Source organism: Pezoporus flaviventris, unplaced genomic scaffold (assembly GCF_033815535.1).
Source record: "Pezoporus flaviventris isolate CSIRO_AGI_PZ_B2104156 unplaced genomic scaffold, CSIRO_AGI_Pfla_v1 ptg000045l, whole genome shotgun sequence".
Lineage (NCBI taxonomy): Eukaryota > Metazoa > Chordata > Aves > Psittaciformes > Psittacidae > Pezoporus > Pezoporus flaviventris.
This window is the reverse complement of record NW_026892593.1, coordinates 20,233,141-20,252,803: the sequence shown is the minus strand read 5'-3', so window position 1 is coordinate 20,252,803 and position 19,663 is coordinate 20,233,141. Positions and strand designations below refer to the sequence as shown.

At 40.7% G+C, this 19,663-nt stretch overlaps 1 protein-coding gene across 6 annotated transcripts; it reads left to right on the top strand.

Moving 5' to 3' along the window:
- Window positions 1-2,126: 2,126 nt before the first annotated feature.
- ING3 (inhibitor of growth family member 3) lies at window positions 2,127-18,723 on the top strand. Of its 6 annotated transcripts, none has more exons than XM_061467621.1 (12): window positions 2,127-2,287; window positions 2,452-2,523; window positions 6,589-6,689; window positions 8,062-8,127; window positions 9,298-9,394; window positions 12,734-12,805; window positions 12,900-13,019; window positions 14,268-14,326; window positions 14,715-14,905; window positions 16,024-16,216; window positions 17,140-17,178; window positions 17,834-18,723. In XM_061467621.1, the coding sequence occupies exons 1-12, from the start codon at window positions 2,260-2,262 to the stop codon at window positions 17,948-17,950; spliced, it is 1,155 nt and encodes a 384-aa protein (XP_061323605.1). In that variant the 5' UTR covers window positions 2,127-2,259; the 3' UTR covers window positions 17,951-18,723. The 6 variants fall into 6 exon arrangements, with proteins under 6 accessions (XP_061323605.1, XP_061323604.1, XP_061323609.1 ...); XM_061467620.1 differs by having other exon boundaries at window positions 14,169-14,326; XM_061467624.1 differs by lacking the exon at window positions 2,127-2,287 and adding an exon at window positions 6,295-6,401 and having other exon boundaries at window positions 14,169-14,326.
- The last annotated feature ends 940 nt before the right edge of the window (window positions 18,724-19,663 follow it).

Sequence of the window (19,663 nt, the reverse complement as noted above, 5' to 3'; positions counted from 1 at the left end):
TATGCCTGTGTTTCAGTTGTGGTTCTGACAGTGGAGTCTTTGCACTGTATTTGTGTGCAATATTTTCTTATTCTGCTGCATGAAATGTGCTCCCAAACATGTCTATGACAATTAAAAAAAAACCACAAACAAACCAAAAAACCAAGCGACCAATATTAAAGCCACTACTAAGCAAAAATGAAAGTGACCCCATCAATTCAGATTTCCCTAAACTCACCTATCTTTTCTCCTGATGAATACAGGATGTCAGGACTTTGCTGTGCTTTTGCATAGTCTAAATTCTCTTGTTGCATGAAACCCTTTCACTTAAATAAAAATTCAGGCGTTTGTCTTCCCAGGAAGGGTCAGTCTTGACTTCTACATACCAAAATGAGACCAAGCAATTTCTCACACAAAACTTCAAAAAACTTTCTCATTCCTACTCCTGTGTATCAAAAGTACATTACCAAAAGTGATCTGTACGAGCATACATTAAAAAGCAATCTATAGGAGCAATAATATACAGATTCTTACAAGTGAGCTTAATGACCATCTAGAAACTGCTCATTGGTGCGTATGAAACTAGATGATATTTCTGTTTCCACAGCACAGATTACATGGCCAATGACGGAATGAGTATGGAAAGTGACCACTTTGGCACAGCACTTTTTTTGTGACATTGATAGTTACTGATATACCTTTTTTTTTCCCTTGATCTGTAATGAGATAGGAATTAAAAAAAAAAAAAAAAGCTTAGCTATACCCTTTATGTTCAAGACACGGCTAACATCGTTCTTCATAAAGGGTACACACAAAATTTACACTTCACTGCCCCAAATTTAGTCATCCTTAACTACTCACCCTATATGAGCTTAAAACATGAGTAAAGAATGCTGTTTTCCATTGGTCCTGGCACTCAAAACCATCCCACGCAGGTTTTTACTCAGTCTTGGCTTCAGCATACACTCTTCTTCCTTGCTTGGACACATATGGGAAGCTGAAAAGTAGATCGACAGCATGGCAGAAAACCAGCCTGTTCTGCTACCACAATGCTTATTCTTCTGTACCTACACCTGATATCATGTAAGCCCCAAAAAATTCCTTCCCCCAGTGAAAAAATTAGTAAAAGCACCAATCCATGATTAGAGCAGTAATTACAGTGATAAAACAATGATGAAATAACCCTTGGGGGGACTGAAACTGCATGAAAAATCTAAATCTCAATCTCAATCAAGTAAGATCTTATAATAAGTAAGGCTATAAGCAAGAGCTGTTGTAATTAAACTGCAGCTACTACTATCTGCTAATTATTTTTTCTACTTTGAGCAGCAGTGCTAAAGCCCACAGAAGTGTGTGCTCTTGCATGCCTGTGGTGTTGTCACTACCTGTGTTACTGATGCACTGTGAACACAGGAGCTTGTTTCACCTCAGGTCACTCATGAGAAGACACAGAAATCAGAGAATCATAAAATGGTTTGGATTGGAAGGGACCTTAAACCTCATCTAGCTCCAAACCCCTGCCACGGACAGGGCCATCTTCCACCAAACCAGACTGCCCAAAGCTCCGTCCAACCTGGCGTGAACACTGCCAGGAATGGGACAAGCCACAGCTTCTCTGGGCAACCTGTGTCACCGCCTCACTACCCTCACAGGAAAATAACGACGATTTCATTAGTTCTGCCATCCCTTCAGCTTTTGACGCACTATTACCAGCAACTACCGTTTAACGTAACGGATGGAAACCAAGCACGAAGCCTCGTGCACGCGCTGCAAGTTTCTCCCTTCACACAGCGCCAGGCTGGCGGCGCTCCGCTCGAGCAGGTCTCTCAGCCGGTCGCCCGGCCTCTCCGGCAGCCGCCCTGTCCAACCTGGCCGGGGTCAGCGGGGACTGAGAGGCTACTCCCAGACAAAAACCACACACCGCAGACGGACCAAAACGACAACGCCCTGCAGCGCAGGCGGGTCTGGATGGGGCCGAGCTCCCCGGACCTCCCACTAGGCGGAGAGGGCGCGGCCGCCGCAGCGCATGGCGGCACATGTAGTTTCCCGCCACCTCCCCACAGAGAGACTACATTTCCCGTGAGGCCGCGCGGCAGAGCGCGGGCACGGTGTGCGTCAGCCGCGCGGACAGCCAATCGCGGCGCGGCCGCAGCGAGCGCCGTCAGCCGCCAATGTTGTTTTCGCTGAGTCGAGCTGCTGGTGTTGTTGGCGGCGGCGCCATATTGGAAGGGACGAGCCCCCGTTAGCGAGGAGCCCCTTGGCGCGGGCCCAGCTGCCGCCATGCTGTATCTGGAGGACTATCTGGAGAGTGAGTGTGTGCGGGACGGGGGCGCCGGGCGGCCGGGCACGGCCGGTGGAACGGGACCGGGACCGGGGCGGGAGCCGCGGCCATGAGGCGGCGCCCCCTCCCCCACGGCGGCGAGTGACTGACTCCCCCCTCCCCCCCCCCCCCCCCTCCCGCTGTCCCCGCAGTGATCGAGCAGCTTCCCATGGATCTGCGCGACAGGTTCACCGAGATGCGCGAGATGGACCTGCAGGTGCAGAGTACGTGAGTCCCGCCCCTGCGCCTCGGACCGCCCCCTCCCCGCCGCGGCACACACCGCCCCTCCTCTCCCCGCCCCGCCCGCGGGGGAAGGCCGCGGGCACGGAGCGACTGCCGCAGGGCGCGGGCAGCAACGAGCCAGCGAGGAAGGCAGGAAAGAGAGGCGGGGAAGGAGGCAGGAGGAGGCGCCGCTGCCGCAGGGGCGCTCCGCTCTCTGCCGCTGGCCCGGGGCGTTCGCGCCACTTCCCCACCCTGCACCCCGGCTTTCCGGCAGCGCCTGTCCGGTGCAGGAGGCCGGGGAGGAGGGGACCCCGCCTGTCTCGTTGGCATGGTGCGCCTGGCGTCCTCTCCTGCGAACCGGCGCTGCGGGCGGCGGGAGGCGGCGCTGCGGAGGCCCGCGCTGCGCGGGGAATCGCCGGCACGCAGCGAGGGGCGGGACGCGCTGTTTGGCGCCGTGCTGGCAAGCGGAGCTAGCCTCGGCCCCAGCCCCGCCGACCCGCCCGCTCGCCTCGGGCCCGCCCCGGCCCCCGCCCGCGGCTGCGGCCGGTTGTCGGCGCGAATAGGATCTTGCCGGAGATTCGCTCCTGGGCTTGTGCGGCTCCCAAAGGCATTTTCGGCGGCACGTCCCAAACTCTTTAGATTTTTGATCCCTAAGAGCAGTGATGGTGGTTTGGAACATGAGTTATGTCCCACTCCTGCAGCAGGTAGCGGCGTGCTGTCCCTGAAACTTTTCCAGCCAGCTCCCCTCACAATACTTCCTAATGTGGAGGTGCTTCTTGCTTAGGTTCTCGTGTCCTTGCTGACACATAGCCAAATGCTATCTGCTCTAGGTGTCCTTGTAGATCACTGTGTATCTCCACTGTAATGCAATACACTACTTCATGCTGTTTTCAGGGTGCTTTGATTTTTCATCTTTTCTAATGCAGTCTTACCTGGGACTCGGGTGTCCTGTAACACCTAGTTAGGTGTTGCTGTCATTTAACACACAATTAATGTGTTCATTTATGTGATGTAAAAGTGTTTGTTAATGAAACTTGCTGCACTAAAGATCAGAGGAGTCATCTATACAGAAGGGTCAGACTATTGTAAAGAACAGAGAAAGAGCAAAGGTTGAAATAACAAGTGGATGCCAAGCGGGAATACAGAATGTGCACTGTGGGAGCATAGTTCTTGAAAACAATAATTTAACCTATAATACTTTAAAGTGTGGTCTCAGGCTTTCCCTTGGACGTTTACTTTATCAGACCCAGCAGGTCTGTTTAACAGACTTTACTGACGCATGTTGAATGGCTGTAGGAATTTTTCATATACTATGGGCTAAGTGCTGCCTTCGGTTCAGTGCCTGAAGCTGTGGGAGCAGAGTATGGTTATGGGAAATGGATGCCTCTGAAGTAACTATCGCTAGGGAGCACCAGGAGAGGGAGTGAGCATCTCATTGACTTGAGTACTTCTGAGTACATTGACAAATTTTACCTCTATTCAGGAGGGTGGCAAAGAAGCTAAGAGGTTATTTGAACTTTCAGTCGGCTAGCACGACCAAGGTTGCTGTAGCATCATTTCCTCTGCTTTAACTGGAAGTGGCAAATAACATGTCATATTGTATTTCTGGAAGTAGCAGATGACACTGAGTGTTGTTGTATACTAAGGCCAACCCTAGGCCCAAAGAAGAATTCTCAAACTGCCTGCTGGATGCTGCATGCAAAGCTGGAGGCTGTTAATCATGCTGTGGCATAGTAATTTGCTGTGAAGATTCAGTGTCTCTGAAGTACTTGTAAACAGTGCTTCAATGAGTGAAGCTGTCCCAGAAACCTACATGAGTTGCAATTCAGAGATAACTGTGCTGCTGTGTTTTATAGTCAATGTTGACTGTATATTCTGTCCTGTTTGGACCACATGTTCTTCTAATGGGACAGGTGCTGATGCTTGTTGAAAGAAATATTAAACCAGCTGTACCTACTGTATGTCCTGATAAGGCTGCTGTGGGAAAAGTGATGACCATACAAGTTGTGACTTGACTCTTGAGCTTTAACTGAGCTCCTCATGGAGGGTAAAATATGTTTCTCTGCTTCAGTTCAAATAATGGATTATCAGGCCTCCATAGTAAAATGTCAAGCTCTGGAGAAAGGCCTCTCATAATTCTGTCAACTCTTTAGGGAAATCTTGGTCTAAGAAGTAAGGATCTCAGAATATAGTATCACAGTTTTATTAAAAAGGTGGTGGTGGGGAGAAAAGGTGAAGGAACTTCAGCGTGTCAGAGAGAACTTTTCATGTAATTCAGTAGATCTGACTGCGTCTCCCTGTGCCATCTCTGTTCCTTCAGGAGAAACCAAGTTTCTGTGGAAGTTTTCCCGTGTGCAGTTTCACAGTCTGGTAACCTGTCCTCAATGAAAAGTAAAGAAGGAAGATTTTTTTTTTGTTTTCATGTCTGTGGAACCATTAACTTAAATTAGCACGTACCTGTTTGCACCCTGGGAATAGGAGATAGAACATTTTGCATGTTGGCTTTATGTCATTTGGTAAAGAGCAAAGTTTTGGAAGCCTCCAAATGTTCAGGCTTCTTAATCTTCTCTGTGAATAACAGTGCAAGTAGAAAATGCTTCTTGTACAGGTTCACCCATCTTTAACCTGTTGTACACCAAAACTGTTTGACTACTTTCTTTGTCAGGGTCTGCATAAAGCTGATGTGAGCCTGTGTTAAAACTGTTCAGTCCAGTCAGTTGTTAGGTTCCTGTTGGTTTTGATCCTGGATATTCCATTCTCAGCATAGGGAAAATCGTTGTATGCTTTTGATAGCTGAGTATGAATGATCTTCTTGTTATTTATGTGAACAGTTCTAGTTGTGAATTTTCACAAAGTAAGAAAACCTTTGTGCTGCATTGGATTTGAAGTATTAATCATAGTTGGGTATTTCTGAGTTTCTTGAAGAAACTTAACTTAGATGACAGCGATCATGAGATCCAGTTTTACCAGTGGATTCTGCGAAGTGTATTAGTGTTTTATACCCAGAGCCTAAAGTCTGTAGGTAGTTGATGCATTGTCACGTTTAATTTGAAACTGCTGTGTTGACAGTATTTCTGAAAGTGCTGTGAAGAATTCAGTGCTGTTGTCTATCCTGAGACTAGCATGGCCGTCAAAGCTAGTTTGACTGAGGCAGCTGCATGTTCTTGGAGATATGCAAGCTGTTGCATGCACAATTGTCCAGCTGTTGAAATAGTAAACTCAGTGCTTTTGCCTTTTGGGTTGGTTGTTTTTATTGATTTTGTTTAGGATTTTTGTTTTAAAGTAGGGTGGAGGGAAAAGGAAGGGAATCCCTGTTCGTGTCTCAGTAAACAAATAACTTGTATTTGACATTTTCCTTTCTTACGATAGTTAATGTTAGAGAATTTATGGCTTTATTTTTTCCCTTTATGGTATTTCTCAACTTCATGTAAGTGAGAATCCTGTCCAAAGAGTGTTTAATCATTTACCCTTTAGTGCTACCTTGGGGGGGTGGGGGGAATAACTTTGTGAGTGCTTTCAATTTGCCCTCACCCTTCCTAGCATACAGTGGAGAGGGCCTTGACGTAAAGGTGGTGACTTGACTCTTTAAGTTGCTCTACCTTTTTGAGGCACTAATTTTTTCAATGATTTGGTTTTGTATTTGACTGTTTCTCTTAGGAGAACATTTTGTTTCCTGCTCAGTTTGTAACTGGCTAGAATGTTCCAAAGTCAGCAGTCTAGAGCCCTGGGTGAGGAGTTTGGGTCATGCTTTAAGTCACTACCACTGCTCTTAGGGACAAAAAACCTTTAGAACTTGGAGTCCTGCCTGTCCCATGCTGGAGAGCACAAGAACCTTGATGAGAATCCTACCAGAATGCAATTCTGCTTCTTGGAAATTAAGGTAAGTATTTCCCTCCTCTGTCCCCTGTCACTTGGTTGTTTTGGTTTTTTGGTTTTGTTTTGGTTTTTTTCCCTTCTCTTGCACCTCAGTCCTGTCAACTTTGTTTAAGAAAAACATTCCGCCTTATTTCATAACGTTTATGTACATGAGAAGGTAACATTTACCTTAATCTTTTCCTGTGCTACAGATGCAATGGATCAACTTGAGCAGAGGGTAAATGAATTTTTTATGAACGCAAAGAAAAACAAACCTGAATGGCGAGAAGAACAAATGACATCAATCAAAAAAGTAAGGATATCACCGGAGTGGATCACATTTTTCTTTTGCAAACTAAGATAACCTTAGGAAACATAGCTTATGATTGATGGACACTTAAGCATTCAGAATTGTGACTTCCTGTGGGCTTTCAAAGAGATGAATAGAACTGCCTAGGAGGAGAAAAATGACTGGAAAGTTTCTTTCATCAAGCATTTCTCTAAATTAGTTTTTGCATTTGCTAGTATTTTTAAAATTGTGATCCTGAAATGGTGAGGAAACCAGGTACTAAATTTTCAGCCCAGACTTTTTGTTTCTGCCTGTGTGACATGAAGTTATGTAAATTAATTGGCTTTCTTTTAAATGATGTTTTTCAAGCTTAGCTTCAGCATTTCTTGTGGTTCAGCCTGTGTCCTTGTATGTGTTATACATGCATTACATATAGCTTTGGGGGGGGGGGGAGAATAAAAAGATGAATGTGTTTTGTTTTATCCTTTAACAGTTAGGTGTTGGGGGTGGTATTGTTATTGTTAGTCTATAATTTTGTCAGGAGAAAATCCTTTGTAGTCTCTTCACTTGCCACTTCAGCCCCTTATTTGGCCAAGGGGTGTTTTTTTCTTAATTACTACAAATAAATTACTATGTTAAAGAAAAAAAAAAGGCGGCGGCTCTGATGTCCATAGAGTAAATTATGAATTTGCTTTTGATTATATTTGAACCAAAATTTCAGGTAGTTTTTTCTTAAACAAAATCATCCTCAGTGGAAATTGAGAATAAGAAGGTACTTAAACCTGTTTAAATCTGGAGTAAAATAGTGCAAACATACCTAAAAAGTTTTGTCTTGGATTTTCATTAATTAGAGCAGACTTTAAAATTGGATTGCTTTAGTCAAATTATTTTGTAATATGCTTATATGTTATGTAAATATATTTAAAAATAATTTAAACTATATATAAATCATTATCTCTATTTAACTATGGTGCTGGAAAGGCCTTCACTACTGGTACTGTTGAGCATCATTGTGAAGGGCAGTGGTATCTGCAGTGCTCCCTGCAAAGACATCATCTCATGTTGAGTCCGTAAGCTTATGCTATGTAATATAGAACAGATCTAAGACTGTTTCTTTTCTTGTAGCCTTTCTTACAGGAATCTAAATGCCACTGTGGGAGGAAGTGTCCACATCTTGTAGTTTGGTGTTTCCGAAGGCACAAACAATACGCTGATATGTATTATATCTGTCATCTAAAACTTAGCTGATCATTGTAGAGTTTCACAGTCTTTCTGAAAACTGGTGTGAATTTCTCCTTTTAAGTTACATATTGTGCTGGATGACAATACCTTAAAATGACTGAAATTAATTCAGTTATGTTCATAATTTAAAAAAAAAACCCTCTCTTTAAAACAGGATTATTATAAAGCTTTGGAAGATGCAGATGAGAAAGTGCAACTGGCTAATCAAATATATGATTTGGTAAGTGGACAGAAGTGGTGAATTGTCTGCTTGTCCCCAAGAAGTTATAAACATTTTGATAAGGACTACAACTCTGCTACTTGTATTGTTAGATCAGCTGCATTACAGATTTTTTTGCTGGTGAAAGAAAAATTAAATATTTATTGACTTTTTAAGTATTTTATTGCTTTAGGTAGTAAGTGTCACTTAAATATAAAACATACAGAAATAATTTTAGAAATTACGTTGATTTTGTTTGGTTTATTTCTTTTCTGAACAGAGGCCATGAGCAAGTTACTCTTCCTTATAGCGTGTGGATTTTGAATTTTAAGTAGATTTATTTTACATTTCCTCAGAAGACAGAACCTGCAAGTCAGGACCGCACTAAAATATAGTAGACATTAAACAAATATTTCTTGTCTGCTTTAGTTTTACTTCAACTAACCAAAAGTTTATTCCAAAAGTTGGAACTTATCCCCTGTCTTTTGGTTAGCTGTTAACTGCAAAACGTGTTAAATTTTTAATAGGTTAGAGACAGGTACATTCTGCAGTATGACTACAGATGAAGGAAGCATTTGGAACACAGTGTTTCTTTCCATGATATTAAGTTCAGATATTTTTTGTTAATTTTCAGTACCCAAGAACATGTCATAGTTTACTCAAATGCACAGGAGCCTTTACACTTTCATTTTAGAGACTCTTTTACTCAGTACTTATGTTTACTGATGTGTCTAATAGTGTACAAATTGTAACTCAGTAATTTTGCAGTTTCCCCAGTGCAGCCCAATGTCTGCTTAAGCACATGTTGTGAACTGTTCTTTCTCTTTCCCTTTCTATATGCATATCTACAACACCCCCAAGTCCTTTAATCTTTTTGTCAAGAAACACTTCAATCTGTGTCTTGGAACATTGCCTATAGTAAGAGGAGGGCTTCTAGCTGCTGAGCCAATATCCAGCCTTACTGTATCCCGTGACTGACTGCACAGTTTAGGATCAGCAGCAGTATGTTCGTGTTAACTTGAGCATCTCTGCTGAGTTAGCAAACTGTAGGTGACTGAGAAGTTATGCTTCTGCATTTTTGTAGGTGCTTAGTGCTGTGTGGCAGGGAAATATTTAGCAAATCTGAGATGAAGGATGTGGATATCCATGTTTCAGAACTGGATGCTATTTACTGTTTTGTCTCAAAAACAGGTAGACCGTCATTTGAGAAAATTGGACCAGGAGCTTGCTAAATTTAAAATGGAGCTGGAAGCAGATAATGCTGGAATTACAGAAATATTAGAGAGACGTAAGTATGCATGATTTTATTTAGGATCTTGACAGCTTTTCCATCAGTCTGTAAAATTAAAAAAAGCATACATTTGTTAGTGGCTTCAAGTATTTCCATGTGTTTTGCTATTGTGTTTAACCCACATACTTTTCATCAGTCAGTGATTCTCAGATCTCAGTTTCAACCTCAGTTTTTACCAGTGAAGTCAAAATACACCTGAGTAATTCGAGTATACTTTTCACACAACTGTTGTACTTGTGAGTTCCTAGAGTAGGGTGCAGAATTCTTTAAACTTGTTTTTAATGACTAGGTATTCAGCTAAGTACTTCAGCCTAAGCTTGCCATCTACCTATTTGCAAGTGTACTATTTCTTACTTCAATTGACTACCACCAAATTGAGGAGGGTAGCTATTTTAGTTACATGGGTGGAATGCGAAGTTAGTTACTCTGTTTTTTTTTAAAGGGGAGAGAGTAGATTGTTTTGTAATGGGGTAGCAAGGGAAAAACATTTTTGGTAAGAAACCCACATGCTTAACAAATAGAGCAATGCTGGTATTTAGGCTGTGAACAAAAATGTAATGTCAGCTTTTTGGCCAATTTGGTGCATCACGGAATCTCAGGGTTGGAAGGAGCCTTTGGAGATCATGTAGTCCAACACCCCTGCCAAGACAGGGCCACCTACAGCAGGTTACACAAGAACTTGTTCAGGTGGGTTTTGAATGTGTCCAGAGAGGGAGACTCTACAACCTCCGTGGGCAGCCTGTTCAGTACTCTACCACCCGTGTCATAAAGTTCTTCCTCATGTTGAGGTGAAACTTCTTGTGTTTTAGTTTATGGCCGCTGCTTCTTGTCCTGTCACTGGGCACCACTGAAAAGAGTCTGGCACCATCCTTCTGGCATCCGCCTTTGAGATATTTACCTGCATCAATGAGATCCCCTTTCAGTCTTTGCTTATAGACTAAACAGGCCCAGGTCCCACAATCTCTCCTCTTAAGAGAGATGCCCCAGACCCCTGATCATCCTTGTGGCCCTCCACTGGACACATTCCAGTTTTGTGTTTCTCATACTGAGGAGCCCAGAACTGGACACAGTACTCCAGATGTGGCCTCACCAGGGCTGAGGAGGGAGGATTACCTCCCTTGACCTGTTGGCCACACTCCTGATGCACCCCAGATTACTATTGGTCCTCCTGGCCACAAGTGTATACTGCTGACACATGGTCAGCATTATCTGTCAGTTCTCCCAGGTCCTTCTCAGCTGAACTGATTTCTAGTAGGTCAGCCCCCAGTCTGTACTGGTACTTGGGGTTCTTCCTCCCTAGATGCAGTACCCTACTCTTGTTGAACCTCATTAAGTTTCTCTCTACCCAATTCTCCAGCTTATCAGGGGTCCTGCTGAATGGCAGCACAGCCTTCAGGTGTATCAGCCACTCCCCCCCCAGCTTTGTTATCATCAGCAAATTTCCTGAGGGTATGCTTTAGCCCTTTATCCATGTCATTGATGAACAAGTTGAGTAAGACTGGACCCAGTGCTGATCCCTGTGAACACCACTGACTGCAGGCCTCCAACTTGATTCTTCTCCGCTGGTCACAACCTTCTGAACTCTGCCATTCAGGCGGTTCTAAATCCACCTCACTGTCCATTCATCTAACCGCACTTCCTAAGCTTACATACAAGGATGTTAACGGTAGTGTCGAAAGCTGTGCTGAAGTCAAGGTAGGTAACATCCACTGCTCCCCTCGTCAACCCATCTTGCTGTATCATCATAAAAGGCTGTTAGATTGGCCAAGCAAGATTTATCTTGCGCTTGGTGAATCCATGCTGACTACTACTGGTGACATTCTTTTCTACATGCTTGGAGATGACCTGAGTGACTTGAGTGCAGAAGAAACCATCCTTTCTGTACATATCAGCATTTAGACATGAATTTCAAATGTGATCGTGATAAATTTCAAAGTTGGTGTAACTACTATGATTATGGAGCTGAGAGGCAGTGACTGCTCTCATACCCAAGGACACTGAAAAGTAACCTCAGTCCCTTGCGGAGATTAGGAATAATTATTCTTTCTTTATTTTTTTGTGTTGCCCTGTTATAAAAGATGGGAATTTTTGTATATTTTATTTTTAATTCATACTACAAATAACAGGCACAAAAATAAAACTGCAAAGTAAGTGCTTTTAGTGAGCTGGAAACTACAGAAAAGGACTAGTTTATTTTAGTTGGAATCCCAGCTGAATTTGTAAGATGTGATACCATCTTCAGTTTAGCTATGTGTTTGGTGAGTAGATAGGTAGAGTTCAAGAACTCAAAATAGAAACGTACCAGACTTTCCTCTTTAAGGTAGTTTGTTGGGATTTTTTTATTAAAGGGAAAAGTAGAAGCATTTTTAGCTTTCAGACTAAATACATATTATGGAGGTTCCGCCAGAGGGCAGCCTTTGGACTAGTTCCTAGCATGATTGATGTTAGCTCAACCAAAATAGCCCCTCATGCTTTGAACCTCTTTGAGAATAATTTTCTTTAAGCTTTTGTAGTACAGTCATGTGCTTTTTGAAGTCACTGGAAAAAAGGTAAAGAAATGTTGAAGCTACAGATTTTGAAAAATGAATGTGAGTTTCTTGAATTGACTTCTGTATAAATGTACGTTGCTAGGTATTGCAGCTATTCAAAATCTTACTGCCAAAGATTCATATGCAGACTGTTATATATTGTTACATGCAATTTATGGTCAAAATCTCTCCTCATATTACAAGAAAATTTATTTTTAGATGAAGACTTATATTTGTGCCCTCCTGCCTTTTTTCTTTTTTTTTTTTTTTTTTTTTTTTAGCTTGTGATTGTTGCTCTGTATTTTTGAATGTTATGGAAACTTGGATGATGATCTAAAGCCCTCCCTGTTGAATGTTAGGTCATCTTTTCAGACATTGCTAGTGCTTATGTATTTTGGCTCAGTGGGACAAGGTGCCTCATTAATATAGTTTACTTGTTATAGTCGTCTTCTCAATTCATATTGGTGTAGATTGTCAGTACTTTTGGTGTTGCATTTTCCAACCATCACTGCCACGTGTGCAACTTATGCTCATACATGGCATGTTGAGGGCAGTGGTGTTGTTTATTCTCTTTGCGTCAACAGTTGGACAGCAGCATGCACCAATTTTTGTTTTACAACTGTTCATCTCACTGGCTCCTGGTTCTACTTCCAGGAAGGGTTTCAACCCCAGCTGTGCTCCTTCTGATTAAAATAAATATAACTTCATAGTGATTTGGTTAATATTGTAAAGATTCATTTAGTATCTAAAAGTCAAAACTACGCCAATGATAACTGAAATTTTTCTCTCCTTTTTACTTCCCTCTTAGGGTCTTTGGAGCTGGATACACCATCACAGCCTGTGAATAACCATCATGCTCATTCTCACACTCCAGTAGAGAGTAAGTATTTTGAGACTAACAAACATGTAGTTACAGTTTGACTTTCAAGCTGAAAAGGTTTTACATTTAAGTTCCCTTAATTTCTTTCATTTAGAAAGGAAACACAATCCATCTTCTCACCATAGTACAACAGATCATGTTCCTGAAAAGAAGTTTAAATCTGAAGCTCTTCTATCTACCCTGACTTCAGATGCTTCTAAAGAAAATACGCCAGGTAATCTTCGTTGTCTTGGTTTTTAATCAGGAGAAATCCAGTCGTATTTGTGAGTTACTGTCTCTTGAAATCAGAGGCTCATCCTCTTTCTTCTGGGATTTTCAGTCATTTATAACATGTGAAATAGCAGCTATTGTTGCTCATCTGTGTTGTCCATGAAGTGCATCAGCTTTGTTGTCATTTAACAGCTGCATGTTGGTTGTTTCTTTTTATTTACACTGCTTGGAGGGAGATACAGTGCAGTTTCATTCAGCTAGTGGTAGAAATACGAGATTAATGCATTATTATTTTGGGAGAGAGAAACATATGCAACAATTTCCAAAGTGGGGGATTCACACTTTTGGTTTTTTTTTTTTTTAAGGGTTGGTCTGATGTGGCATTGGCTACAATAAAATAAGTTTTTGCATTGTCTGTTTCAGAAGAGGTGAGAATTCTTTGAGTCATGAATGAAAAAAACCAAAACCAAACACAGCTTTCTGCCCATTTTCAAAATTGGGATGCTTCATAGTTGATTTTTTTTTTTTTTCTGAAAATAAAAGATTATGAGAGGTTATAGTAAGTAAATGACCTTTTGTTTTGGAGTTTAGTGCTGTTCATCACTTTTAGGTAGTCTCCCTCACGCCCATGTTACTTTTATTTTGAAGGAACTTCACATGAGGTAGCAAATAAAATGTAATTATGTTTGAGCAGCTCTCAGTCTATAGATGGCCATGGAAATCTGTGTTGCATTAAAACTGTGGTTTGTATTTTTTAGAATTGAAATTGTTAAAAGTTTTACTTCAGAAACAGTGTAGGGGTCCCATCAAATTCTTCTCTCTTCCTGATGGTTACAGTAGTCAGCATTGTTTCAGTGGAAATTTGGTTTATAGAGACATAGGCATCTGTTCTTTGATAGCTGAGTATGATAGTGAGGACTGCCTTTCTAAAAGGACTCCCTGCGCATGAGGATAAGGGGGAATAAACTTCTTTTCTTCAGCCAATACTGGCTGTGTCAAATGGCTTCTTAAAACTTTTTTCCCAAATGATCAGACTGCTTTGGTGCATAAACGGAGTTCCTGCTCTTTCACTGGTTGTCGTATATAACTCTTCTTAAAATGCAAAGGAATTTAGTTTCATTTTAAATTTCATAAATGTGTTCTGTTCATCAAGGGTGTCGAAACAGTAATTCATCATCCTCTTCAAACAATGCATACAATACAAACTCTTCTCAACCATTGGCATCATATAACCTGGGCTCATTATCTTCAGGATCTGGGGCCGGTGCAATTACCATGGCAGCAGCTCAGGCAGTGCAAGCCACGGCACAGGTAATGTCAATGCCTTATTGTTCTTCTGCCATTTGCTACTGGTTTAAGAAGAAAGACTAATGTGTTTGGGGTTTTTTTTTGTTCAGGTGCTTTGTTGTTGGGTTTTTTTAATCTGAATTCCCATGATCACTTTCAGCTGCAGTGGTTCGGTACTCATCATTTTCATTTATATGCTACAGCTTCATCCTGTAAAATTTGCATAATGGGGAGAGCTTATTCTCTAGCTTTTCCTGTGGGATATTCTTACCCTTTTTTACCACTTACTATACATCATTTTGTTAACAGGGTAACTAATGAACCTGTACAAATAATTAGCAGTTAGCAACATGGTCTGTCTTCTGTAAGAGCTCCATGGTGTAATCTGATACAGTATCAGTATTCCTTTTAGATGAAGGAAGGAAGACGAACATCCAGCCTAAAGGCCAGCTATGAAGCATTTAAGAACAATGATTTTCAGCTTGGAAGAGAATTTTCGTTATCCAGAGATTCCTCTGGGTATTCATCATCAGCTCTGGCATCTACATTAACACAGACATTAAGTTCATCAACCACAGATTCACGAAGTGGCAGAAAAAGCAAGTAAGTGTTCTCAGTTGTTGACTGCAATTAGTTTTTAAGATGGCTAAAATGTCTTTTAAAGGTCATGGACTGAATTGGAAATACTTCATATTAAATAAGGGGAGGTAGTTATTGTCTGCTGGCCTTTTTTTGTTCACGTCTTTCTTGTTTTGTCCTCTCACTTCCTTTTCTTTAAGCAAACTCACTCCAAGGTTTTAAAGCCAATCAAGATACTTATTTTTCAATTGTGATATAGTCTAGTGTCTTCCATCATTTTTCTGTGTTCTGGAGAGATTTGACCTAACGGCAAATGTTGGGAATTGCCATGCAATGCCTCGTAGTTGGTTTTGAAATAACCTGAAGGTCTGCTTCCTGCCACTTCACAAATAATTACAGTTTCTGATGGCTGACATCTATGACAGGGAAAATGAAGTCTAAAACCAGTTTAAAACACCATAGTGTCATAACACATTGTGACAACAGTCACTAGGTGTACTTGAGTTTGTACTTGAGTTGTACGTCTGCCCATCCTTGTGACTTGTAGGGGTTTGGTTTTTTCTTCATACAGATTTGAGTATGTTCACAGCTCAGTTAATAATTTTGTCTTGGAAGCATTTTTCTTCTATGGATATCTTGGGTGTCATATATGACCTGTAAACAGAAGCATAGAATTTGTATTCTGGCACTCTTCTATGGAGTGTTTGGTGATGCTTGGGTGCAGATTAACATAGAATTGGTCATCTTCAAAAAAGTTATATATCATACATAACATTATTTGTATGTAAATTTCTGTTTTATTGGTAGCATAATTTTTATGGGGACTTGACACCAAAGCTGTTGATGGAAAATTTTGTGAAGAAAACCATTCATTAAAGCCATTGGACAGTTTAAAGCTGTTATATTCCATTGATTAGAGCGGTGTGTCTTGCACTTGTAAGCAGGGATGACTTGTTTCCAAAGAGCATTCAGCGTGTCCGCTTCAGTTCTTGCAGTTGTTGAATGAATGAAGTTAATGAGTGATGCTTTGGCATTGACATACTGCAGTATTTCAGAGTCCACAAAGTACTTGTTAATGATTCTTTCATTTGGCAGGAGATAAATTTAAATTATTCTTTTTTTTTTTTCCCCCTCTTTCCTAGAAACAACAACAAATCTTCAAGTCAGCAGTCATCATCGTCTTCCTCTTCTTCCTCTCTATCATCATGTTCTTCTTCATCTGCACTGGCACAAGAGCTATCACAGCAAACAGCAGTAATACCAGAGTCTGATTCTAATAGCCAGGTTGACTGGACCTATGATCCAAATGAGCCACGTTATTGCATATGTAATCAGGTAAGAATGGCCCCCAGCCTGAAATATACTGCTATAGTTGAACTTCCTTCTCTGATTGCTGATTTAGAACCATTCTGTTTGCAGTCTTGAAATTCTGGTCTGTTTTTATTTACTTACTGGTGATACGAATAATTAACTGTTGAAGCCAAAACCAAGAAAGGTTTACAGTAATATGACATACTGGAAAGTTTTGTATTTTCTAATAAAGACATCAGGAGTTATCAAATTAAAAATTGAACAGGTTTACAGTGAATTAAGTTAAGAATTTAAGTTAGTCAGGAGTTTGCCTGGTCTCACCTATTCTCCTTAAAAAATTACCAAACAAACCTCACAAAAACCCCAGCCAATTAGGTTTTGTAAAAGCTATCCAGAAACTTGAGAGACTGAATGACAACATGAGAAACTTTTATTTTAAAATGCTTGTTCTTATTATGAACACTTTTAAGAGTGTTGTCTTTTTTTAGAATTTATAGAAATTTACTTGAAAGTGTTTGTTTCATAGAATCCTAGAATTGTTTGGGTTGGAAGGGATCTCAAAGATCATCTAATTCTAGCCTAGTTTCAAATAAGGTGCTTGAAATTGTCATGTATGCAAGGGAAATACCAGACATAATCTTGAAAACTGGGCTGATAATGTACTGAGCACTGTTGTTTAGGCGAGAATGTGCTTTGTTTGGGTTTTAAATGCTGATCTTTTTTATCCAACCTGAAATATGCAGAAGTTGGGGGGGGGGGGGGGGTATTAAAAAATTATTAAAATCAGTTTGCTGTGAACATGATGTTCTTTGGGTTTTGTAACGAGAAAAATCAAAATAGTTTTACTGCTGTTAATGAAAAACTCAAAGGAAGAAGCTTAAACTTTACCCCTTTGAAAATGTCGATTGCTTTTAATTAGTAATAGGATTTTTTTTCTTATTTACTAGGTGTCCTATGGTGAAATGGTAGGCTGTGATAACCAAGATGTAAGTAACAAAGCTCAAAAGGCTCATGAAAGGCTTGTGCATGTAACTGTTGGTTGCAGGATTTACTTTTGAGATGGTTTTAGAGTACAGTTTTTTAGAGTAACGTGCATATGAGTTGAACCATTCTTCAGGAAACGTGTCATCTGTCACCACAGTTCAGTTTCTTTTAGAAGGCTTCACCCTTTGCTGGGAACCTCTGACATCTTTAAAATGCCCATTATTTCTGGGAACTTTTAGCTGTGTCACCACTAATGTCAGTTGTCCTCTTAAAATAAAAAAAGTTTTAAAAGAACAGTTGAATGTACTCATGTATTTACTGGGTTACCACATTTAAACAGAAGTGAGTGATGAGATAGCTTTTGTGTCACTTAGTGTTGTCAAACTAAGTATTTCAAAGCATAACATTCTTGTGCTCTGTGAGTCTTATGTATGACTTCTAGAAATTTTATCACTACCCTTAGTCTATTGAGTGTACGATAGGGACCGATATCCTCCTCTCTTCTCCTTCTGAGCTGTAACTTTATGTGAAAAGCAGAATCTGTGCTTTTTACTCACACTTCATTTTAATAGAATTGTATTTATAATACATGTTTTGAAGGGGGGGAAAGAAAAAAAAGCCAAATCCCAAACCTTTTCTTTAACTCTGTTTTTATAGTGCCCTATTGAGTGGTTCCACTACGGATGTGTTGGACTTACAGAAGCACCGAAAGGGAAATGGTACTGTCCACAGTGTACGGCTGCAATGAAGAGAAGAGGCAGTAGACATAAATAAATTTCTTCATCTTGAAAACAAATTATGTATGAAAGGTTTTCTAGAGGACTTGGGAGGGGGAGGAACCCTCACCACACTTCCTTGCAACCACTTAAGGGTTAACATAGCAGTTGTAACATCTTGAACTATTGATTTTGCTAGTTGTGTTTTAATATTGTAAGTAAATTATTTATGCACATTGATGTGCTACAGATACTATTCCAGTGAGCCTTGGATTGTTCCATTGGCCAGCATATGCAGACATTTGTACTATCAAACCATTTTCTCTAAGCAGTGGGCATTCTACAATTATTCAATCTTCCAAAAATTCCGGTAAGTCAAGATTTTAAATGTATGTTTTATATACAACAGATATATTCTGCTGCATGTACTGTACTCAAGAGCTGTTATGTTACACTTCTGTATATAAATGGTGCAAAAAGTCAGTGCTTCTGGAAAAAAAGAGACAATGATTTTTAAAATGCCTTTATAGGTTTGGTTCTTTATGAAACATAATTCAGCAGGCTGAAGAAAATGGTTCTTGTATACAGCGGGCTGTTGTCCTCTAGGGTACTTGAGTATGTAAAAACAAAAAAAATGCTGTAGAATAAAACAAACTTGTGCCATTAGTCTTTATATGTTTCTGCTCCAGAGAAGGAGCAGGCCGTAAGAGGAAAAAAGGTGTTAAAGTGATGATAAATTTTTATACCAAATGTGTTTATTTTTTTGTGCAAGTAATCCTTTAAATTTGAATTGTATTAGGTGTTAAAATAAAACAACCTCAACTCCTCAAATTAATGTTTCCTGTATATTTGTCAAAAATACAGGATTATCCCTGGAATGGGAGAATTTCAGAAGACTGTAGCTATGTTTGCGTAAGAAATTCCTAAGCAGGACCCATGTGAAGGATGGTTGTACAGGAGGACAGTTCTCTGGTGGCTGGATAATTAATACATGTACAGGCAAATGATGAATTATCATTTGCCTTCATGTTGATCAGTGGCACCTGCTTAAATGGGCACAAAAGTTCTGTTTTCCATGTGTTTAAAAGACCTCCCAAAGCCTACTGTGTCAGGAGATGTCCACAGGCAGGATTGCCTTTGTATTTTCATGGCAGAGGTGGTAATAAGAAGGGGAGAAGATAAACCATGGTAAGTATGTGCAGCTGACGTATTTATTTCTTCCTGGACTGTGGCGTTCATTTAGAAACCAGAACATGGTTCAGGAAAGAGGAAAGGGACTTCATTCTGCTTGTAGGTTGCCTAGGGTAACGGGGAGGATCATGTTAGGAAGCCTCAGTGCAGGCCCATAAATGGTTGGACCTGTGAGTTGTACGCACTGTAGTACAGGACCAGAAAACTGATCTTTAAATTAGACCCTTGACTGTGAATATAATGGAAAGATTTTCTATGGATTTTCCCCACTTGCTTATTTTGGACACACTTTGTAGGTCTTTCACTGACAATTTCCTTTGGGTTTGGTTTTGTTTTTTTTTTGTATGGTTCTTTCATGCATCAGCGCTGAACAGAAACAAGATTATGACTCCTTTTTTCTCCTTCCTTCCATACACTTTCCATTGGAATAAAGATTTTACTTTAGCACTGGGTTGCTCTTTGGCCTCTGAGGCTGAAGGACCATGGCCTTTATGTGGTAGCTTTCTAAACCCATGAAGAGGAGGAGAAGAGAAGGAGAGAAGCAGTGTTTCAGTGTATGACTGTGCAGATAGTGTCCAGG